General features: G+C 37.3%; 1 protein-coding gene across 1 annotated transcript in view; it reads left to right on the top strand.

Moving 5' to 3' along the window:
- Positions 1 to 22,657, top strand: part of TPCN2 (two pore segment channel 2) — a 29,669-nt gene that overhangs the window by 799 nt on the left and 6,213 nt on the right. The window contains exons 2-19 of the mRNA XM_010188100.1: positions 1,854 to 1,918; positions 3,157 to 3,233; positions 3,882 to 4,059; positions 4,745 to 4,861; positions 6,595 to 6,701; positions 7,653 to 7,725; positions 10,850 to 10,949; positions 11,246 to 11,311; positions 11,678 to 11,742; positions 14,570 to 14,667; positions 14,965 to 15,046; positions 15,822 to 15,908; positions 16,968 to 17,087; positions 17,379 to 17,438; positions 17,523 to 17,651; positions 18,298 to 18,347; positions 20,832 to 20,931; positions 21,894 to 21,965. Coding sequence (XP_010186402.1) covers positions 1,854 to 1,918; positions 3,157 to 3,233; positions 3,882 to 4,059; positions 4,745 to 4,861; positions 6,595 to 6,701; positions 7,653 to 7,725; positions 10,850 to 10,949; positions 11,246 to 11,311; positions 11,678 to 11,742; positions 14,570 to 14,667; positions 14,965 to 15,046; positions 15,822 to 15,908; positions 16,968 to 17,087; positions 17,379 to 17,438; positions 17,523 to 17,651; positions 18,298 to 18,347; positions 20,832 to 20,931; positions 21,894 to 21,965 — 1,646 coding nt within the window. The remainder of the gene's footprint in view (positions 1 to 1,853; positions 1,919 to 3,156; positions 3,234 to 3,881; positions 4,060 to 4,744; positions 4,862 to 6,594; positions 6,702 to 7,652; positions 7,726 to 10,849; positions 10,950 to 11,245; positions 11,312 to 11,677; positions 11,743 to 14,569; positions 14,668 to 14,964; positions 15,047 to 15,821; positions 15,909 to 16,967; positions 17,088 to 17,378; positions 17,439 to 17,522; positions 17,652 to 18,297; positions 18,348 to 20,831; positions 20,932 to 21,893; positions 21,966 to 22,657) is intronic.

The following is a 22,657-nucleotide window of genomic DNA, read 5'->3' as shown; positions in this document are numbered from 1 at the left end:
CTATCGTTGATCCGTAGGTGCAAACCTGGCGCTGCTTTTGCCTGAGGCTTTATTTCTTCTTCTTTTTTTTTCTTTTTTTTTTTTTAAGCTGCTGATAAGTTTTTTTCTTCTCTAAGTCAGTGAATGTTAAAGGTCTGACTTCTCATTTCCACTAGGAGAGGCTGCTTTGGAGATCTCAGGTTCTTTATTTTCAGGGTATCACATCACTTAAGTGAACCTTCCCTTTTTGTTGCCTGTTTGTTCAGTGTCAAAAGTGCTGTGGGGCCTGAGAGGGACCCAGCACACCCAAACTAAGCAGCACTTTAATCATCACTTGTGACTAAGTGTCACTTGCTGTGACTAAGAGTTGCAGGACAAATTGGGCATCCTTGGTAGCATGCATGGAGAATGTGTTCTGGTTTATTTTATTTTTTTTGAAGATATTGCTACAGTAATTATTTCTTAGTAATTTCCCTGTTTTAGTCTTCTATTAAGAAGAGTTGCTAAGGTTCTGATCTTTCAGAATTGTTGGGATCAATGCTAGCCTTGCTGAGTCCTCCAAAAACCTAAAGCTTTTGCTGTCCTTGCTATCCTTTTAGCTAACACTGTTCCCTTAAACAGATTTATTTTTGTTTCGCTGGTGTGTTATGTCTTGATAAAGATATGATCTTTACTGCGTAAGCCTTGCTTGTCTCCTCTTTATGCTCAGTCTTTCTTGCACTGTGGTTCATACTGGAATCAGTACAAAATTATGTTGTTGCTTGTGGTCAGATAAATGGTGACATTTAAAAACTGTTTGCAGTCTTTGTAGAAAGTTGATGCTGCTGAATCATGTGGAACATAAAATCCTCTGGGACTCGGATCAATAGTGCTTCTGGCATTTCTTGGAGCCTGGAGAATGTTGTGCTAGCACCTGGACTGACTCTTCCTCATTGTATCTCATGTTGCTTTTGCCGTCTCCTGGAAGGAGATGGTATGAAGTGTTCCTTGGGCATCTTCCCCTCTGTGGGAAGGTTACACTAAGATGAATTTTTCATATATCTGCCCCCTCAGCTTTCTCTCTCTCCTTTTTTTTCTTTCTTTCCCCTTTTTTTCTTTCTCATTTTGACCTTAACTGCATTTGTCTCTCTTGTTGGGTTAATTGCAAGGTTAGTGACTCTAGTGTCCTAATTCAGGTGAACCCAAGTGATTGCCCTTTATTCTTTATGTATCTTCATATGGACTTCTTAATGGGTTTTGAAATGTTGTGTAGTAACTAATTTGGTGATACTTTATTTCACTTTGTGTACTTTCACCTCTTTCTATGTCTTGAACTCTGATCTGTTTGATATAGTAATAATAACTCTGTGGACAAATTAAAAAAGAACATTTGCTTTCATCTGACTGGAGATTTCTGTTGGTTTTGGAAAGAATGAGATCAATCTAATCCTCAGTACCTTTATTAAATGAAAGTAAAAATGCCTAGAATACTAGTGTCTGTTTTTTTCCAGCTTCACTTGACTGTACACTTTGTCAAAGAATAATTTGATTGAAGCTCTATTACGATGCCTATTACTTAGGACTTGTCTCTGCATAGAAATATTCCAGTCTCGTGATAGCTATTTAACTACTAGTGTAATCTAGCTACTTAAGCTAAATGTCAGATAACCTTTTCACAAAGTACAAAAGATGCATGATGTGTGTGAGATGATTATTTATTTAATCTAATGCATTGTGCTGCTGAGAAGCAAATGTGGCAGGAGCTCTCTTTTTTTGTGTGTACAATGCCCTTTATCATAAGAACTGTGGTTGTGGAGCTTCTGTTAACTAATAAGCAAGCTGTATTTGTTATCCAGAATTCAGCAAGTGATTCTTATTTCTTTTTAATTTCATAGCTACTGGAGCTGATAATGATCTTTATATAAACCAAGCTGTAGTATTTATTGAAGATGCAATACAGGTAAACACAATTTGTATGTTATCTGTTATGCTTTCCACGCTGGATGTTTGTCACACATTCTGCTAGCTTTTAAACTTGTATGGGTTCAGACAATATCCACGTAATATCATCTTGATGTTATGATTCAAAGCAAAATCAGAGTTCCAAATTCCTGTGGTATGCAAGTTTCAGTGAACTTCTGCCTCGGAGGAACATGCTGTTCCACACAATGAAATAGATAGTGTCTTCTCTTCAAGGCTGTCAAAAGAGATGCTGGTTTGTGGGTTTTGGTTTTGGGTTTGGTGTTTTTTTTGTTTGATTTTGTTTCTTGAGAGTGACTGGCTTTACTGCTAAGACAAGGTATCTGAACAAACCCTGTAATTTGTCTCTAGGTTTGACTACTTGCAGACTAAAGAGCTGGTAGGGTTCAAGGCTAGCTTCAAGTGAGAAGCTGGAATGCTTTTACTTCAGCTGAACATGGTGCCTTCGAAAGTCTTTGTTCTCTCTTTGTCTCTCATTTACTGGCTGTTACTTATATTCCTAGAACCTGTTATCTCTCATTTATTAGTTGAAGGCAGCTGGAATGCTGGAGGGCAATTCCTGAGCTCTCTTGCTGCATTCAGATAGCTTTTGGTTTGGAGATTTCTGGGGATCAGATGTATTTAAGGTGCTGGAAGTGGATACTTCTCAGCAGCCCAGAAGCAGCTGCAGAGGGAGGGCTGTGCAGATTTCAGCAAATGCAGGCCTGTTCTGAAGAACCGTGGGCACTTCCTTGAACTTAAAGCACGTTTTGGTTGAAGACCTAGGTTGAGGTCTGTTATATTCAGAATTTAATTGCTTGCATCTTATGGCTTTTTGGAAGAGAAAGACAAAAGAAGATCCATGAATTCTAGAAAGAGGAACTAAATGGATGGACCATCTGATGAGTAAACAGAAAAGGCATGGAATTATTACAGATGCTGTTATTTGTAGCGATGATAATGCTTGCTTCAAATGACTGTCACACAGTTTGATTATTTGACTGACTGTGGTCTTTAGATTAAGAAAACTTCATTAAAGTTTTTCCCATTCCATGCATATAGGCTACGAGTGAACACTTTAAGAATTAATAACCGGTACAATGATTTCTTTACTTATTGTGAAACTGGAATTGTCTCAAGGCTTGAGCTTTGATTAGAACTTGGTTTATTTTGGTTACTTGATCTTTGAGATAGACTGAATGTAATGTTTGAATTATCCTTTTTGGCTTCTGCCTTCAGTATCGATCTATAAATCACCGTGTGGACTCCAGATCCCTGTGGCTTTATCGATGGTACTATTCAAGAACTTGCCAATGGTAAGAACTTGGTTTTCTTTTTACTTTTTAATTTAAGGGTAAGTCTTTATAAGAAATTATTCTTAATCTCTCTTTTTTTTGTTGAATAATTAGATAATTATGCTTTTATCCTTATAAGAACTTAATGTAGGAAGCAAGTGGTTTGACTACATGTGAACGTGATAGCAGGGGAAAGCAAAAAGCTATATGAAAGTGTGATCATGTAGATGGCTCTTTGGACCAGCCATGGGACTGTTGCATGAGTGGACTATTGACATGATTTACAGCACTGTGTGTGAGAGTTTTCCAAGTGTCTGTTTGTAAACACATGAAATAGTAGCACCATTGTTTGTGAATGTTAGTTTCGAAAGAACAGTACCTAAGGTTATTTAGTGGTTAGCAGGTACATTACTCTCACACAGGCAATAGCATGCTAATCAAGTTCGGTGTTGTGATCCAACCTGCTTGTGCTAAATATGATATTATAGAGCTTGGTTTATGTCTAAGAAAATCTCTTTACTGTGAGTAATTTTTTTTTCTTCTGGCTTATTTTGTGGTTGTGGTGTTTTTGGGGGGTGGGTTTTGTTTGGTTTTGGGGCTTTTGTGCGTGGGTTTTTTTTGTGTGTTTTTTTTTGTTTGTTTTGTTTAATTTAATCTCTATCTAAACAGGATTTTGAGTTTAACCATTACTATAATCCTGGCTTTGGCCTTAATTGAAAAGCCTTCTTCGCTTACTATCACGTCAGATGTACGATACCGCCTTCCTGCGTGGAATCCTCCGTGTGGCCTAACAGAAAGCATTGAGCTGTTTTGCTTTCTGGTGTTCATGGTTGATTTGTCCGTGAAGGTGAGTGTCACATTCATCTGGCACTGTATGAAATACTAGCTGTGTTGGGCAGCTCAGTAGGTATAGTCTATGTGGCTTTTTCCCATTTTATATTTTGGGAGACATGTCTTAAAACTGTTATTCAAATCTTGAATTGGCATGATGAGATTGCTATATTTAGGCCTTGCTTTGAGAAATCAGAAAATGCATATTTTCTGAATAAGAAACCCCATTTTTTTAAAACAAGAAATATAAACTCCCATTTGTGTGGGTTAAGTGAAATAGATTTTGTTAAGAATACAATGATTTTGGCTTAGCTGCTTGTATTAGGCTATAAAAATTGGGCTATATAATAAAATATATGCCAGTTCATTGAAACAACAACAAAAAATAATCAGAAATTGAACTTTTCTTTGGATACTTGTTTCTGGAAAATCCCTTTTTATGCCTATTAGATGAGCATTTTTCTTGCACTCAAAGGACTCCTCTCACATGATCTGTGTGCAGCTCTCATTTCCACTGATCTTTATTTAGTTTTTGTAGAAAAATTCTCTGATCAGTGTATTTTTGTTTGGCTTTCAGGGCATTCTTTATGAGCACTGATGTAAAATTACAAATACCTGGAAAACAATTGGTGCTGACTTGTTAGGGTATTGGAATTTATTATTAAAATAAGTTGGGTGGTTGTTTTCTTTTTTCCTCCTAGAGCTACTTAATTGGATGGGAAGAATTTTGGAAAAATAAATGGCTAATGGCTTATATACTGACATTAATCGTTTCCCTTACTGATTGGATTGTATCGTTGAGCTTTTTCTGCACAGAGGTAAGAACTGCTTTCTGCAGAAATAGTCATCAACTCTAGTTGTCGAGAGTGGCAGAGGAGAAGAACCTGCAAAGGGATAGTCAGCAGGACGTATGTGATGTATCGGAGAATTAAGTGGGGAGGGCAAGGTGGTTTATTCTTGGTCTTTGGTAGCTGGATAATACACTGAAACAGAAAATGTTTGGTGTAGTACAGCTTCTCAAAGGATTCTGTTTGGTTCTTGAAATAGGATGTGAATTCATTGGTAAAATTAAATAAAGCTTTGTTGTTATAGTCTGTCAGCAGTCAAGGAGTACAGAGAAAACTGATTTGCATAGCACCAATTTTGTCATAGAGTTGGAGAATTATATTTTTAACTTGATTCAGTGGTGAAGCCTATGTAGTGATGTTTAAGTGAAATGTGATCGCATAGTTTAACAACTGCTTTCTAAGACAAAACTGTGTTGTGTTCCAAACAATTGCATCCTGAGAGGAATGTCAATTTTGTGATACAATTTTAAGTGTCCTCCTTTAGTAATGCAATCTCCCGTTTTCTCTGCCATCTCATAAATCTACATGAAATTAGCTGTTACAGAATCATAGAATGGTTTGAGTTGGAAGGCACCTTAAAGATCATCCAGTTCAACCCCCCTGCCATGGGCAGGGACACTTCTCACTAGACTCAGAAGCCTGCTCAGAGGTTGTCCAACCTGGCCTTGAGACAATACTAACATGGTAAAAGTGCTGGGAGGTGAATGAGGCAGAAATCTTGAATTTTGCTGCTTGTGTCAAAGCCTTTATCTGTTGCCTTTGGGTAACATGTCACTTAAGCATCTAACTAAGAAAAATATCTGTGTCCTTTTTATGTTCAAGCCAAATAAACACAATGTGGCTAAAATAAGTTGATTATCTAGGATGAAGATTGTGCTTATAGCATGGAGAATGTGTTTTGGAAGGAAGTGATTGTAAAATCTTTAGGTGTGATAGTGGACAAGCGGTTAGACCAGGAGCCTCCCATACAAAGCAGTGGCAGAAGGAGCAGTTTTAACTGCTGGGATGTATGAACAAGGGAATAATGAGGAAGAAAGTGATATTTTTATTTTTATTTTTTCTGGAGAGCAATGATCCTAAAGTGCAGGTTGCTGAAATACTTGAAGTAGCTGATAAGTCACAGAGGTAACTTAAAGGCTGGCAAGTGTCTTGAATGCAAGAATCAAACAGCTTAATTGCTTTAGTGTATGTTAAGGAAAATAAAGGCAATCACGTGTTCAGAGTCTTGTCAGAGTAAAAAATGCTGAGTAATTAGCAGGCCCTTTAATTATAAAAATGAAAAAAGATTGAAAAGTAAAGTCAAGCACTTATTTTCAAAATATGTATCTGTTTTTGCTGAAAGTAGCTTGCTACTAATTCCCTTCTTGAAATGGACCTTGGCAGAAACTATGAAAATGCCATCTCTTGACCTGCTTGTTATGTCTGCCCAGCAGTAAAGGTGAATTGTTTATAATTAGTGGTCTGATGAAGCTATTTTTAAAGCCATCTCTCATTCTTTTAATGAGGCATCCATGTGCATAAAATCTCTTTTGTGCATTTTGTGACTTCAGTGGGACAGATTTGGCTTATAGGCACAGCCTTTCAGTGTTGCACTGTTGACTTTGTCAATGCATGTGTCAGTGTTTTTTGACAAACTAGTATAAAAAATATTTGTGCTGCTAATCTAATGGGAACTCAGTATCATATCTGGTGTTTTTTTGCAGAATGCGCGAATAAGAAGAATTTTTCGTCCATTCTTTCTCCTTCAGAATTCTTCGATGATGAAGAAAACATTAAAAAGTATCAACAGCACATTGCCTGAAATGGCAAGGTAGGTAATGATATAGAAAACATCCTTTCGCAGCAAGTATGTCGTTACTATCAGTATTCTGGAGTGAGACATCTGAGTAGCTTCCTTCTTGATGGTCTAGCTAAGTGGTTGATGAGATCAGGTAGTAATGGATGGAAGGTTGTACTAACTTTTTGGTTCCTTTAGTCTGTAAAATTTCTCTAGAATACATGTGATGTGACTCTGTATGTGACAGATAAGGTTTTCAATGCTAGTTAAGTGGTTTTTTAAAAAACTCTGTATATGTTATGTTATAGCCATTTTATAAGGGAAGAACTGAGGTGTCATCTGGGCAAAGGTCTATGCTGTGCTTCTCCAAGGTAGCTTCTCAGAGGTATGGGTAGACACACGTGTACTTGTCTTTGTCATGAGTGCCACACAACAAGATACCTCTTTCTTTACATCTTCAAGAGTGCTTTACTTCAGGTTTTTAATTTATAAATGGCCTTAGTCATGTATGTGTTAAATCTTACTGTCACTAGAAATGTTGACTTGGAAACCCCACTGGAGAAATCATAAACAGATAGCATGCTGCTTTTTGAACGATCTCTTCCCATGTCAGGGGTTTTGTATATGTACAGCTTATAGAGCTCATTGTCCTTGGCTGTTACTTTTTAACTAACAAGTCCCAGGAGAATCAAAGGTGTATGTAAACCAAGCTGTTGTATTTTGATCAGAGGATATAAGTGTGATTCTAAGTTTAGAAGAACAAATGTTAGCATCTAATTGACTTCACAACTGTCTAGGAGTCCTGAACAAATGTGATTCTTATTCTGAATCAGAACTTAACATAATCTTCTGTTAATTCCATACAGCTGCTTAAAAATACCCCTGGTTTTCTTTATATGGCATCCATTTGCTTTTTTTAGCAAAAGATATCAAGAATAAGATAAAGTTGATATTAATGCATATGATGTATTTTCTTTCCAACAGTGTTCTTCTCCTACTAGCTGTTCATCTGTCTCTCTTTACCATGTTTGCCATGCTGCTGTTTGCTCGAACAAAGGTAACCAGTTATGTTTATACTTTGGTAGATCTCAGTGGTTTTTTTTTTTTCTTTACTCGCATAGATGCTGCCTGTCTGGTTTTCTAATCAAACAGGTGAAACTTGTTTCCCCTGAGAAGGTCATGTTACCTTGTGAAACTTACTGAGATGAGTCTATAGTCAATTTAGAGAGATTTAACATGTGCATAGTATCCCTGTATAGCGCTGGTTCTGTAAGTGTGCATTAGAAGGCCCTTCAGAATAGTGTTAGAATCTCTTCATTCTTAAGTGAAGAATTTTTTCCAGACTGTGCTTTGCTGATTAAGTGATAATGCTCCTTCCTACTCCACAACCAAAGTCTTTCACTCTTGCTGTAAGCTGTGGCATATTGTTTTATTAGTCTAGCACTGCTGCTCAAAGCAAAATTGGATGTTTCCATACTAAAATGTGGTGAACATCTTTGTTTATGATCCTGCATGTTACTGGTATTGATGCCATTATCACAGGTGAGAGATTGAAACTGATTGTACAAGAGATTCCTTTATACAGTTCTCCACTTTGATCCTCTGAGTTGCTTTCTCTGCTTTTCTTGAAACCTTCTATGCTGTTCCTTGTCCAAAGCTCTTAATCTTGTCTCTTCTTTGTTTATATTATTACTTGTTTCTTTTATCTTCTTCTTACCTAGCTTTTTGCTAAGTTTAGTTTCTTCCATGTTTTCTTGTCTTCCAATACTGGTATCCCTGGCCATACCTTGGTAGGTTTTTTGTCTGGTTTTGCCTGCATTACTCCATGTTTTGGTTTCTGATATCTTTGGTTTTTTTCCTATTTTTTTTCCTTTTCGTGCTTCCGAAAAAACCCTTGAAATTTTGTGGTTAAAATCACTTTTGTGTTCCAGTGCTCTTGGTATGTTCCCTCTGTCTTTAACTTCCTGTATATTAATGTATCATACTAAGATGTTTTTTGGGTTTTTTTGTCCTTACTTTTTAAGGCCTTTCATAAATATGTCTTATGAGAACAAAGATTTGTTGCGTGCTTCTCCCAGTAATTTTAGACCTCTCCTTAATCTCATTTTTGCACCTTCACTCCTACTGCAATTTGTACTTGAGTCTGCCTCTAGTCTTCCTTAAGATCAGCAAATTTCTTGAATTCCTGTGTTACAGAATTTCTGAAATTAGAAAGAGAGCTCTATTTTTCCTCTGTTTAATGGCATGCTGGATCTTTGTATTGTCTCTGTATGTCACATCTAATTTCAGTTATGAGCTTTCCCAGTACATGGGAATATAACTTGCATGCCTGAACCAGTCAAATCTATATACGTTTAGGTGAAACAAAAACCCCAAGCAACAAAAACCCAAAGATAAATTAGAGAGCAATCTTTCTTTCCTTTTTTGATTTGCCAGTCTAACACCCATACAAACTAATTATATCTAACAAGGCAAAATACTGAAAGCAAGTTCTGATAACACACTTAGTAGTGAAATTCATGCCTCTAGATTTTTGCATTGTCTTGTGTATGTCCTCTAGAGGTATATTTTTTTAGTCTTAGCAGGAGATTAAAGGGCTATTTGTTCTGTGTTGCATTATTCATGCTTGTATTGTTTGTACTCTGCATATTTTTTAGCTCTCTGTACTTGAATTTGGGGAAAAAAATAGATATGTGGATGATCCAAGATCAGCCTTCCAGTGTGTTTTTGATGAGAATTCTGATATCATCAGAGCTTTAGCAGATCATCTGATGTTGATGAGAACTCTGATACTATCAGAGCTTTAGCAGATCATATGATGTTTCTGCTGAGCCACAAGATAATGTTGATGACCTTAGTTTCCAAAGTATTTGCAAATATTTTTTTGGGTACTGTAGCTCCAATTTCTCTGCCCTGCCCCCTTCCCCACAAGATGTTGAAGCTCCTGTGATGTTTTCACTGATACTGTACATAGCATTTTGAATCTTCATTCTTTTCAAAGCAGAACAGTTGCATGTTTGCCACCTGCCTGACAACTCCTGTAATGTGAACCAATGCTGGTTATAGTATATTGCTTTATATTGTGTACTCTTATTTGTGTAAATATTTATTTCCTGTAAAATAAGGTGAGGATGATCCTTGTACTCATACTTTAAGTACACCTTCACATATGTTATTGAAAAGAGACCTAAAATGTGTCTGGCTGTGTTCTGTGTAGATCTTACTGTAATTAAACAGAAGCCCCTGGGTATGTAAGTGGGTAACTGAAGAAAGGGGGAAAACCTCTCTTCTGAGTAGTGGTAGTAACTTTTATGCAAATAACTAATTCAGCTGGTGTCAAGTTTTCTGTTCAGAAGTCAAAGGGAATGCGAGAGGGATATTTATTTCACACTCAGTGGCTATGCTTGTAGACCTGTGGGTGTTTGAGAGGCACTCATAATCTATAGGCAAGGATCTTTTGTAACGTGGTAGTTAAGGCAGCTTTTCATTACTGGGGAAGCTGTTTCATTTCTGTTCTTCAGTATAGACAAAATGTATTTTAATGCTGTCCTCAAATTGTATTATACTTTTGGACAAGCCCTGGAGTGTAGTCCTAGAGTATACAGTTCATGGTGTTTAGGTTTCAATCTCCGGTGAGGTGCAGCATGCTGTAGCTGGAATGTCAAAGAAAGCAGCTTCTATTCTACACTAATTTTTTATAATGCAAGTTGAGACTGAATATGGTATTAGTCTGGGATTTTTAAAATCATCTTTAAGGAGTCCTTTTAGCTCTAATACACTAATATCTCTTGCAGGCTAAGAAATAATACTTTTTATTTAAAACAAGCATGGCTTCAGATTCCTGTATTGTCTGTTTGTGACGTTATGGTTGTTCTTGGCTCTGAGGTGTTAACTAGCCATAGTTTCTGTGTTAAGCTTCCTGTGTCTGTCTTAGCTTGCTGTTCTTCCGTGTGTTTTAAAATGACTGTTACTAAATGAAGTGATTGCACTGTATTCCTACACATTGCCTTAATTTTATGCTTATCTTGTGCTTTTTTCATGTTAGAGTTGATTGTGTAAGAAGTTGATTATTGACTGATTTTTTTTTTTTTGTTTTCCTTTTAAAATTTTTCCCCTTCCTTGGTAAGACAGTCTTAGTGATTCTTCAGCGTTTCTCTAACAATGAACATCTCTCTGACTAGGATGGCCAGCAGGATAAGGAGTGGGTGGTGTATTTCCGGAATTTGCCAGATTCACTGACATCACTGCTGGTCCTGCTAACTACTGCAAATAATCCTGATGGTGAGCGGTCTTTCAGAAATAACTCTTGTCTCTCTTTTTAAAGAATAATAGAGTAAGATTATCTTCAGACTACTGTAACCGTTCTTTCAGCTGATAGTTCTTAGTACAGCCAAGGAAAAGTTATGCAATGATTTTTTTAATGCCTTTAGTAACTTGATTCTTGCGTTTCCTTTGGTGTAATTACATATACAACTCCAAAGTAGAGCTATTAGTCATTGCCAAAAATTGATACAGGTCTTCAGTTTTCATCTTAAGCATTAAATTCTCATTTCCTTTCTTTGTTAAATCTGATACAGTGATGATTCCTGCATATTCTAAGAATCGAGCATATTCAATATTCTTCATACTCTTCACTGTATTAGGTAAGTTACCTGTTCTCTTCAGGAATTTAAATGCACTTTGACATTTATGTGTACCAGCTATAGACTGTTTTATTTTTCTAGAAAACTTTAATCATAAATTTCTCCTTTTTTGTGTTTCTTCCAGTTACTGTGTAGTGTCTTGTAAGCTAATTTTCCTGGAGGGTAGTTATGGTTTGTTTTTTTTCAGTAACATATCATAGGGGAATGTGTACGTTACAGTATATTCAAATGTTAAAAGCAATTTGGAAATCAAACACAAGGGAATAAATCCATTTTAATTTTTCATCTCACTTGCTATATACATTGATACTACTTTGAGAAACAGAAATGTGTTTCAATAGTTCTTACTGCCTTTTCCTCCAATAGGCAACTTGTTTCTGATGAACTTGCTTACAGCAATAATATACAACCAGTTTCGAGGATACCTTCTGGTGAGTAAAGCGTTCCTAATTTCTGTGTTCTACCATAACTTTAGAACTGTGAAGCCCTGAGTATTAAAAATTTCAACTGTCTTTAAAGCAGTATGTCCATCCATATCTAGTAATAGATATGGTTTTAAGATACTAAAGGTTCTTTGATGTGGATATTTTGCCCCTTATATGTTGTTGTAGCTTGATCACCTTCCATGACAGAATTACCTGTTTGTATACTTCCATGTATGCTGTGAAGCTGCAACTTCAACTATTCTGGGGAAAAAAAACAACAGACAAACCATTATAGAGCTGAATAAGTGAACAAGTAACTTGAAATTGGTCTTTGTGAAGAAAACCTACCGTACTATTTAAATAGCTATTGTTGTAAATCCTAGCACTTAATTTCTCTGACTAGCACAGCATGAGAGGCCTTCAATAAAAAAGAATCACTGTCTAAATCATCTTCATGTTTGCTGTTTTTTTCTTCATCCTTACCCTGATGTGTGGGCGTGATGTTGGAATGATTAGAGCAGTCTGCTGTCTATTAAAAGATGAACTTGAGCCTTGTGATTGACTTGCACCAAAAGCAGCTGCCAGTGTGTGTAGTAGCTCTTCTTGGTAGTATTCAATCTCAAATGAAAACGAAGCTGTGCTTACTCTCTGTGCAATGGCAGTCATCCATGTAGTACTTTAATGTGCTTCTGAAGATGCCTGATGATATGTGATATGTGATTCTCCCCACTTCATTTTGTGGAATGTGAATCTAATGTGTAGCGTAATGACCTCTTTTGACTCAGGTGTCTGTATTGAAGAAGTAAAGGCTTACAAAGTAAGTGCTTTTTTGCATGTTGTTCAAGGAGTCTGCAATCTGTGGTGATGGCTAAACTCATCACTGCAAGTTCTTTCTGTTTTATTAACAGGCTGTGTAGTGTGCTTTGTTGCATTACGTACACCAGTTTAGTCTTCAACTGGGAGTTTAGAGTGGATTCTCTTAGCAGGAAAGTGTAATTGCTTTTGTTTTCTATACAGGACTGTTCAACTGCACTATCAGGGAGAAACTGTAATGAGCTGAGGCAGAAGTATTTTAGAAAGCAGGGACAACAAATCAAATGAAAAATCATCTCTGTTACCTCCAATAAGACATACTTTATCCAAGAGGTTAAATTTGTGACATTTCTATTGCTATTCAAAAGAGAAGTAACTGACTGGATAGGGGATGAAAGGAAGAGGCTGCATGAGTGTAGCCGGAGATCTCCAGAACTGGGTTTATTTCCAGCAATGAACACAGAACATCCAAGGTGCAGAACAGTTACTTAGCAGTTAAGACACGTAGTAGATTAGTAGAATTAACACAGTGCTGGGTTAAGTATTAATATGGTTATCACACTGATGGCATACTGCCTCTGGTCAGGCAGTCATCAGTCCAGAGGGGAACTCAGTCTCTTGCTCCAAGGCTGAGTCTTGATCTTGCTTAGGTGCCATCTTCAAACTGTTTGAGATTATTTTTTGAGCTTTATAATTTTCATGGAGAAGTTTTTCTCTCAAGTCTTGAGTTAGTACGTCAACAGTTTCACTTCCACCTGTGGGTTGGTTGTTTTTTTTTTTTAACTTGCATATTTTATAAAATTTCACAGCTCAGCAGCAATGTTTTTGGTAAAGCTGAGTCAGGGTAGTGCTATGTAAAAGCACTGAAGTCAGACAGCTAAACCTCTGACCTGTATGTAAAGCTTTTTTCCCTTTGTCCCAGTACAGTGATGGCCTCTGTAGCTTGGCTTGAACAGCAGTTACTGACTGTGTATGTTCCAACTGGTGTTTTCTCATGCCCATGGTTTCTGTCAAGTTTCATAGCATGGGAAACTTTGACTTTGGGAGTGATTTTTCCCTCTTACTTACGTATAGTCTTACAGTTCCTCCATTACTTACTTCCCCCTTTACTTACATATAGTCTTACAGTTTCTTCCCCTTACTTACATAGCCTTATAGTTCATTTGGCTGTTCAGAGGGGTAATCCTTTCCTCCTCCTCTGTTTCTTCCCTTCTTTCTCCATTTTTCTCTTTCCCATGTGAGAGCATTCTTTATTCTGACTCCCAGTAAAGTAGCTGAGTCTTAAAGTGATTACCATGAAAAAAATTAAGCACGAAAAACTGTGGCTCTTGTGTTCTTTCTGGCAAGAAGCTGGAGTTGGACAGGCTGTCTAACTCTTCTCTTTCCACAGCAGTATGAATTTCTGTGAATACTCTAGCTTTGCTGTTGCCATTTTCTCCAAAATAGGCATGTGTGTCTCCAATCCAGAATGAAAAATAAACCATGACTTCAACGCTAGAGATCTGTTTGCTTGCTTCCTTCCTTCCTTCTCTTGCATGGAGTTCTTGAAGGGAGTGAGGCCTAAGGAAGTTTCCTATTCTGATCTCTAATCACAAATGTGGGGTGTGTGCCAGAGTGCCAGTATATCATCTGACCGTAAGACATAGTACTGCACAAGGAGTGGGGCAGCCCTGATCTTCCCTAAGTCCTTCTGGTAGGAATGGGCTTTGATGATTTCAGCCCATGACTCTTCATGGTATTCCTTTTAAACTGTGGAGTGTCTGTCAGGTTGGACCTAGTTTCTGGACAACTGGATCTAGTGGCTAGTGATGGGGACTTTGGTGGTGGGAGAAAGAAAGCAGTATCTTGCCTTCCTGAAAAAATACTTCAGTTGAACAAATATGGCCCTTTCTGAAGATTTACGGTAGGTTCTGTCTAAGGGCTGGGCAAATAATTTACAGATATATTTGCATTGTCTAGTTGGATTTGCTTTAAATGAGTGTAAGTAAATTGTCTCCTCTGTGGTGTTTTTACTGTCTAGAAATCGGTTCAGTCCTCTCTCTTCAGGAGGCGACTGGGAATCCGGGCTGCATTTGAAGTGCTTTCTTCCCTGAAAGAGACTCCTGGTATAGCACAACAGTAAGTAAAGAATGTTGAAACAGTAGATTATCTAGGAGAAAATAGCAGGTTTTGATTTTACTGAGGATTCCTTAAAAAATGGCAGTTTGTTGCTCACATTTTTTTATTTTATTTTTTTTCCTAACTGGATTTTTATAATGCATTGTTTGGGACTCTTACAGAGTCTACTTCCTTTTAATTTCTGCTTCTAATTTTATCTGCTTTTCAAAAAACAGAAGCAGTTTTTTTTGAACAGCTATATTTTTGCTATCAAGACAGTTATCTGTTTCAGGGCCCATCCTGTTTTCTTCTAAATAGGTCATATGTCAGCGCTGGGGCCTTAGTACAAGTGCTGCAGAAAGTTGGAATGGATTCTCGCTGCAAGCAAGTCCTTATGAGAGTAAGAACTGGATTTTCTTAGTCTTTATATTGGTGACCACCGGTGTAAGTCCATATTGTAAAATCTTCTTCCAAAAGGAAGTGACAATTCAGAGCTCGTGGTTATAGCATCAGCAGTTGACTGGCTCCAAAGTGAAGTTTGGAAGTGAAATTAAGAGTTATACATGTATTACTTCCCACTGTTGTCTGGGATAGGAGTTGTGTAAACAGTTGCCTGAGAATAAACACTTTGTGCTGTAATTATGCTGAACTGTCCATTGCATTGTTAGTTAGGTACACAAATCCAAGTTTTAGTTTTATTTCTTGCCAGTGGGTTTTTTCCATTTTTTTAATTGCTGTGCGCGCTACAGTTGCAATTAGTGTTTAGTATGTATGGAAGTGTCTTCATCATGATACAATTTGTAAAATAATTTCATCCTTTCATGTAGTAACTTCTGCAGAACAGTCATAACTGACATAGTATCTTCCTTCCTTGGATTGTAACATAATAATGGCAATACTAGATGAGACTAAAAATTCAAGTAAATCAAAAGAGCATGCTTCTCCTTAAGCACCATGTGATCCTGGCAGGGAAAATAGAAAAAGTGAGGCAAATCCCAGAGTCATGTGACAGTTTGGTGTTAAAGCAAAGCAGTATTGAAGCTTACTGTAATACCTTGGTGTAGGTTGTATTACACCTTCATTGCTAGACTTTTAAGGTAGTCTGAGAGTGTAGGCACTGTTTGAAGTTGCACCTGTTGCAGGTGTTGATCTGAATATTTCTCTTGCATGTGAAGTCACTCAAAAGGGGCTCCTGTGACCAGCTGTCAGCTTCCCAGTTTCAGAAGCTCTTTGAAGAACTAGACAAAGATGCCATTAAGCAAGTATGTGCTTGACTATCACATATAAAGTGTCTTGAGTGAGGTCTTGTGCAGAAATAAGTGATAGTATTCTGCTATAAAGCATATACAACTTTTTGAACGTGGGGTGGGATCAAGTATCATTGAATTTTTTTTAATAAGTTGTTCATGCGTTGCTCTCAGTCATAAATGGCGTTGCTCTGGGGGCTTTTGCAGCATTAGGCTGGGATTTCCGGGTAGTGTTAAACTGCTGTGCATTTTGTATATTTATTGTATCAGCATTTTTAAGTGACTTGACCAGACAAAATAGATAAAGGCTCTGTGTATTTATTTTGTTTAACAGGAAGGTTGATTACAAGGAATAAGAGTTAGACTTACAGCATAGACTTTCTGAAAAGTGTTGTGGAGAAATAAGTATCTCTGCAGTAAATTATTTGTGATGAAATGAGAGAGATTTGTCCTGTTGTGACAGTCCTATATTAAAGCAATGCATATCCACTATATATTAGTCTTTGCAAAGTAACAAATATAATCAGGCAAAGTCTTTTCTCCAGTCCTTGAATGAAGAATGAAATGTGGGTTCTTTAACTGTTCAGATGAAGATGGGCAGAAAGCAGTCTTCTCCACTTGGAGAAAGAAAGAATAAAAATAAATTGATCCTTTCAAGGGTTAGGAAGTATTTTGGGTTTTTTATTTCTGTTTGCATGTAACTAACGCTTCTGAATCTTTTAAGGCAGATTAAGTGCTGGGAAACGGGGAAGGAATTGGTAGCTTGGTGTTTAGTTTACCTGCTTGAGACATTGGAGTGATGTTGGATTATCTCCCTTCTTTGCCAGTGTCTTGTGTTGTGCCTTTTGTGTTGACTCTAAAGTCAATGCATTTGGTAACCGGAAATGATCTTTTGCTGCTAATAGCCAGAGCTCGAAAACACCTTCCTACTGAAATGTCAAAAGTGACATGTGGCTTTGAAGTTTTGCGTTGAGAAGATCTGTTTCTTAAATCTGAAATTGGCTGTGTTTTTCCTGTATCATTATTAAAATGCTTACGCTTTGTGTCTTAGCAAATCCTTTATGTTCTTTTCAGCATCCTCCCAGTCCAGAGTATCAATCGCGTTTTATGCAGAAAATGCAATTTGCCTTTGGCCATCCCTACTTTGGCTACTTGGGGAATGTTGTAGCCCTTGCAAACATTGTTTCTATCTGTGTAAGTAAAAGGGATTTGTTTGTTTGATTGGTTGGTTTTTTCCTGCTACAAACTTCAGTTCTGGTTTTGTTATTTCGTCTTTGCTCTGATAGCCACTTTTTGTAGCAGATGTTCATGTTTGGCATTCTTTAGTCATGCAAAGTCTTAGGAAAGAATACTTGCAGTTAAAAAATAAAACCTGAGCTGCTTGAGAAAGTCTGTGCAAAGCATAAGACTGTTTTGTTCTTGTGCTTAATCTGTTTTATGAAGCAGTAAAGCAGTGGATTCATAAAATGTTTTTTGTTGTTTAAGGTGGTTTTGGTGATGGACGCAGATAAACAGCCGTCTGAAAGAGATGATTTCTTCTTAGGGGTAAGTTGCAATAGCATTTCTGCAGTTATTGCTGTTTCCTGAGGTTTCACTTCTAGTAACTCTATTTTATTTTTGGGCATGAAGACTATCAACTGCTTCTTCATCATATACTATCTGCTGGAAATGTTGCTGAAAATCTTAGCGATGGGCTTGAAAAGATACTTGTCATATCCAAGCAATAGATTTGATGGACTTCTGACTGTAATTTTGCTGGTAAGCTTTTTGTTAACTTCTGTATTCCTGGATTTGTTGACTATGATGATTAGGAACTGCAGGAGCTGGTGGAATTGCTTTTTATTCAACGCTAATATACTGAGTTAAATAGCATGAGCGAGTGCTGTAGTTTTCAGTGACTTGAATGTTTTGGTGGCAAATGGTTCTCTTAAGGTCTGCTTTCTGGAGGTAGACTTTTTTAAATTGATGGAAAAGGTGAGCTTTCTTATAAGCAGTCTTTTAAATGTTGTTTGGAATCATTCAGCTCTTGTAGTAATTACATAAGGAATTCTGTTACATAGCTAAAAATCACTTTACTTTTTGAATTAAAAATAAAAAGTGGCAGGAGATTATCATCATTTGGTAAAAGTCTGTAACCCATATAGTAGATAAGGCCAAAGTAATGGTTAATGTAATTCATTCTATATCCTTATATGTGTCTCTGTTGGATGACGTGTGTACATTGGATGAAACTGGGGAATCCCTAGTCAAATGTGACCATTTCAGAGCTTTAAAGTGAGTCAAATTAGCGGCTTAAAGCTCTTGAAAATGTTTCCTGTCAAGAAATGTATAGGTAATTTTTGAAACTCGGAATTACAAAGTAAGGTTTTGCCTTAGTTGGTTTTTTTCCTTTCTCTGACTAAAGGTTTTGGAGATTGCAACTTTTGCTGAGTACGGATTTCCTCATCGTGGTTGGTACGTAATCTCTGAACTGTTGAACTTTGCTCCCTGTCTGGGGTAGTTCAGGGGAATATAAGCACGTTCATACGTGCTTATGTCATGACACTATGGTTGTCAGCCCAGTCCATAATTTACCAAAACTCTTAGAATTTCTCACCCTTTTAGACAGTAGAGGCCGTGCAATGTGGATAAGTGAAGGAACATTACTATTTTTTTTCCTGAACTTTAAAGTTCTGTTTAGCTGTTCTGAGATTGATGCATTTTTATAACTTATAATGTGATGTAAAATATTATCTTTGCAGACCTATGCTAACTAAAGGTGCAGGAAGGAATTTGATACAACATATGCAACCAGCTACTAACCTACTATGTTTCAGTACCAGATTGTCCATAATCCCAATTACATGAATTCCTCAACAGCTAGCAAGGTCCTTTCAGCCCTGTATGTAGGTTGAAGACTGGTTCTTTCAGCCCTGTATGTAGGTTGAAGACTGAATTTTGTGTTGTGCTGTAAAATTTAGTAGAAAAACTTCCATGTGCTTAAACTGCTTATTTATTTTGGAATAGCAGGCAGTTGCACTTTGATTTTTCTTAAGTTCAAGCAGTTCTTGGATAACTATCTTGATTTATTTTTTTTTCCCCCACTTTCAAAAGCACAAAAATCCTTGTTTTGTCTCTTAAAGTTTGAAAACTGCCACCATAACAGAAAAGGAAAGAACTTCTGGAAGATTTCCTGAATCTTACTTTCAGGGGTGATTTAGAACACATTTTGATATTTTGTTTCTTTACAGAAGCTCAATCATAATTTTCCAGGATATTTGTTATGTTGCAATCAAGAAGTTATCTTAATTTATACTAGTATCTGTAAAGAGAACTGATAGATGCTACAGCTAGAAATGGGTTTATTTTTGAACACTTCTTGTGTTCAAAAGCAACAGTTGCCATAAGGATATTGATTACTAAAAATCTAATGGCATTAACTACTGATCTAATTTGTAATTAATTATATTTCGGTTTGATTTTTGCCCTTTGATTCCTGAATGTAGACAACTGTTTGCCCTACAATGGTATCTTGAAGCACCAGTAATATTTGTTAGTTCTTTATTGTGTCAGTCATTGCAGACAGATTATAACCCAAATGAATCATTGAGTCCTGATGCTGCTTATGGTGTGTGCTGCTGGCAAATGCTTGGTCTGTGGGTGTAAAATCTTCTGGACAAGACTAAGGCGTGACTATTCTAGAATACACATTCTATGCAGTGTTGTCTTAATTTATTTTATTATTAGTATTGAATATATTGGTGATGCAAGTCATGATTTAGCATCTGTTACCAAGGAGCTTTTTCTTTAACATCTTTTTTCCCCCACTACCTGCCCACCTTTCCAGCAAAGAAGCGTCCAGCATGCCAATGTAAAAGTCAGCTAAAACTAAGGCTGGCATTTGAAATGTACACGTATCACTCGTGGAATATGCACATAAGGAAGAAGGTTGGCAAGACTGTTATCTTAGTGCTTTCTTTGAAGCCTAACTGTAACCAAGCATACCCTGAAGGATTAATGCATGTCCCTGTGCAAGTTCCTGAAGCGTCTCACTATAGCACTATTTCTGTTCTGCTTTGTTTTCTAAAAGGACCCTCTTTAGTGCCTTCCCAGTAGAAGGAAGATCACTTACCCAGGTATTTTGTTGTCAACATGCACTTTAAAGAGCACTAAATGCATATTTAAGAGCCCAGACTAAATGGACCATTTCTTTCATCAGTTATTAGAATTTCCTATAACTGAGATTCCCTATGATTAAATTAATGTACTTCCTTTTACAGATTATGGATTTTTATGTAGGATCATGAAGGCTTGAAGACACCTCAGGAGATCTCTAGTCCAGTCTCCTGCTCAAAGCAAGGCTGGACCAAGTTACTCAATGATTTATCCGCTTGAGTCTTGAAAACCTCTGATGTCAGACACATCTCTGGATAACCTGTGCCTCTGTCTTGCTGCCCTTGTGGTTGACAAGTTATTCAGTTCTTCCTTATGTCTGGTGTGAGCCTCCACTGTTTCAGCTTACACCTACTGTCCCTTGTCCTCCTACTATGCACCACTGAACAGCCTTGTTTCTGTCTTCTTGAGGACCACTTTGTATTAGGAGGCTGTTGCTAAATCCTCCTGAAGCAATGCTCTCCAGGCTGAGCAAGTCCAGTTCCTGCAGCTTCTATTTGTAGGGCAGGTACATCAGTCCCTGACCATCTTGTTGACGCTCTGCTGATCTCGCTGCCGTTTGTCCCTTTGTTGTACTTGGGGATTCCAAAGCTGGATGCAGTGTTCTACTCAGTCATAGGCTATAAAGAGTGTTTACATGGGGAAATACAACTTTTTTTTTTACCCTGAAATTTTTAATAGGTTATAATATGTCATGTTGAAGTTACCTTCAGTCTGGTAACTGTAACTGTATCTTTCTGTCATGGGCCATTTCTCTGATTTGTTATTTTCTTCCATCTTTCCTAGGAGACCTGAGTTCATGGGCTTGCTATCCCTGTGGGATATGGTGCGACTGGTGAACATGTTAATTGTGTTCAGGTTCCTGCGGATTATTCCTAATATGAAGGTGTTTATTTATCCCTCCACAGTTCTGATTTCTGTGTTGGTCAAATTATAGATTTTGCTAAAGCCTTTTAGAATAACATGTAGTAGATTGCAATTCTCTTGCACCTGGGTGGGATTATAACTTGGCTCTAACTGCATGATTGCACAGCACCTCACAAACTCACTCTCTCTTTAGCTGTTTTTCTCCACTGGGGTGGCAGGGAAGTTCTGTTGATGTCATGACAGTCGATGCTGGTTTTCTGAAGTGGGTAAACACATCCAAAAACACTCGTACAACTTGTGTAGTGCTTCAGTCTTAAGTAGATGAGTGGATATGGTATCCTCGAAGAGCTTTATAGTCAGGAAGTGATAGACTTGCTTTCATTACATACTGCCATGCATTTTGGTCATGCAAAGGGTTACTTGGGATGAATCCCTCTTTACACTTTCCAAGTATGGATATTTCCACTAGAATACCTATATTTGAATCTGAAATCACTGAGTTGTTTGTTTGTTTGTTGTAATCCTGCATTTGGACTTACCTGAAAGCTAAGCCCAAATTTATGTCAGATGCAGGATTTGTGTTCAATAAGCCATAAATATCTACCAGATGTTAGAGGTCAAATTGTCAGTGGAAAGTGTAAACTAGAAGTGATGTTGGTCAAATATGAAGCAGTCACTCTCTGTGTGGTGCTTGTGATTTTTTTTTTTTTTCCTGTTCTGGTCTTCCTAGACGTACAAACTTTTCAGTCACAGTGCCTGTGTATATTTAAAATATATCATAATGCTTGTGTATTAAAGAGACTATGGCATTGTTCATTCATTTTAAGTACCTCATGGAAATATCACTGGATAAAAGATGTCCCTCATTTAGATTTAGCTCACTTTCCTGGTTGCTATTTCTTAGTCCTTTTAGTAAAAATAATTTGGTATGGATTTGAAGTGTGATGAATGTCATGCATATAAAATTCTGCTTTGTTTTAGTTCATGGCTTTGGTTGTTACTACATTGCTGGATCTGGTAAAAAACTTAAGAGCCTTTGCAGGAATCCTTGTGGTAAGTTATTATGCAAGAATAATTTCCTTTCTTATAATTAGCAGTATAATAAGGGTATGCCATCAACAAAGTAAACCAGGTTCTTTGACAGTCACCATGAACAGTGACATTTCACCTTCCTCAGCCAGTTCTTCTCCAGGGCACCTCTTGCAAAGCTGCAACAAAACTACTGTTTTGTTGTGGGCTGTGCACAGTGACAATGCCTCATTTATCAGTTTACTTTAGGAGTGCTTTTACAAGATTGAAACTTCCTCAGAGTGCTTGCCTCGGGTTGGATACTCTAGTTTCAAATAAAAATTCATCCCATGCTAGTTTGCCTTACCCTTGCTCACTTATGTTAAATTAAATAGCAAAACAGCTTTAAAATTGTTTTCAGTTGAGAAGGTCTTGAGATGGCATGTTTGGACATGATTTTTAAAAGCCTTTTTCATCCTGGTTTAGGTGTGTCTGTGTAGAGCATGTAGTCTGTAAACATGTGATTAAATGATGAATTACAATGCGTGATGTGTGTTACCTAAATCCTCAGTTTCCCAACTCTTGATTTTCTGCCTTTGCAATGATGTCTTTCTGGTACAGCAACTGAGTGCCTGGGTGGCTTTTTTGTTGTTTGTGATTTTTGTGGGGTTTTCTGTTTGTTTTGATTTTTGGTACCTTAATTTGAGGTAATAGTTAGGATTTGCTGTGTATAAGGT

The sequence above is a fragment of the Mesitornis unicolor genome, unplaced genomic scaffold (assembly GCF_000695765.1).
Source record: "Mesitornis unicolor isolate BGI_N332 unplaced genomic scaffold, ASM69576v1 scaffold127, whole genome shotgun sequence".
NCBI lineage: Eukaryota > Metazoa > Chordata > Aves > Mesitornithiformes > Mesitornithidae > Mesitornis > Mesitornis unicolor.
Note: the sequence above shows the minus strand (reverse complement) of the source record. Positions and strands in the feature narration are given on the sequence as shown.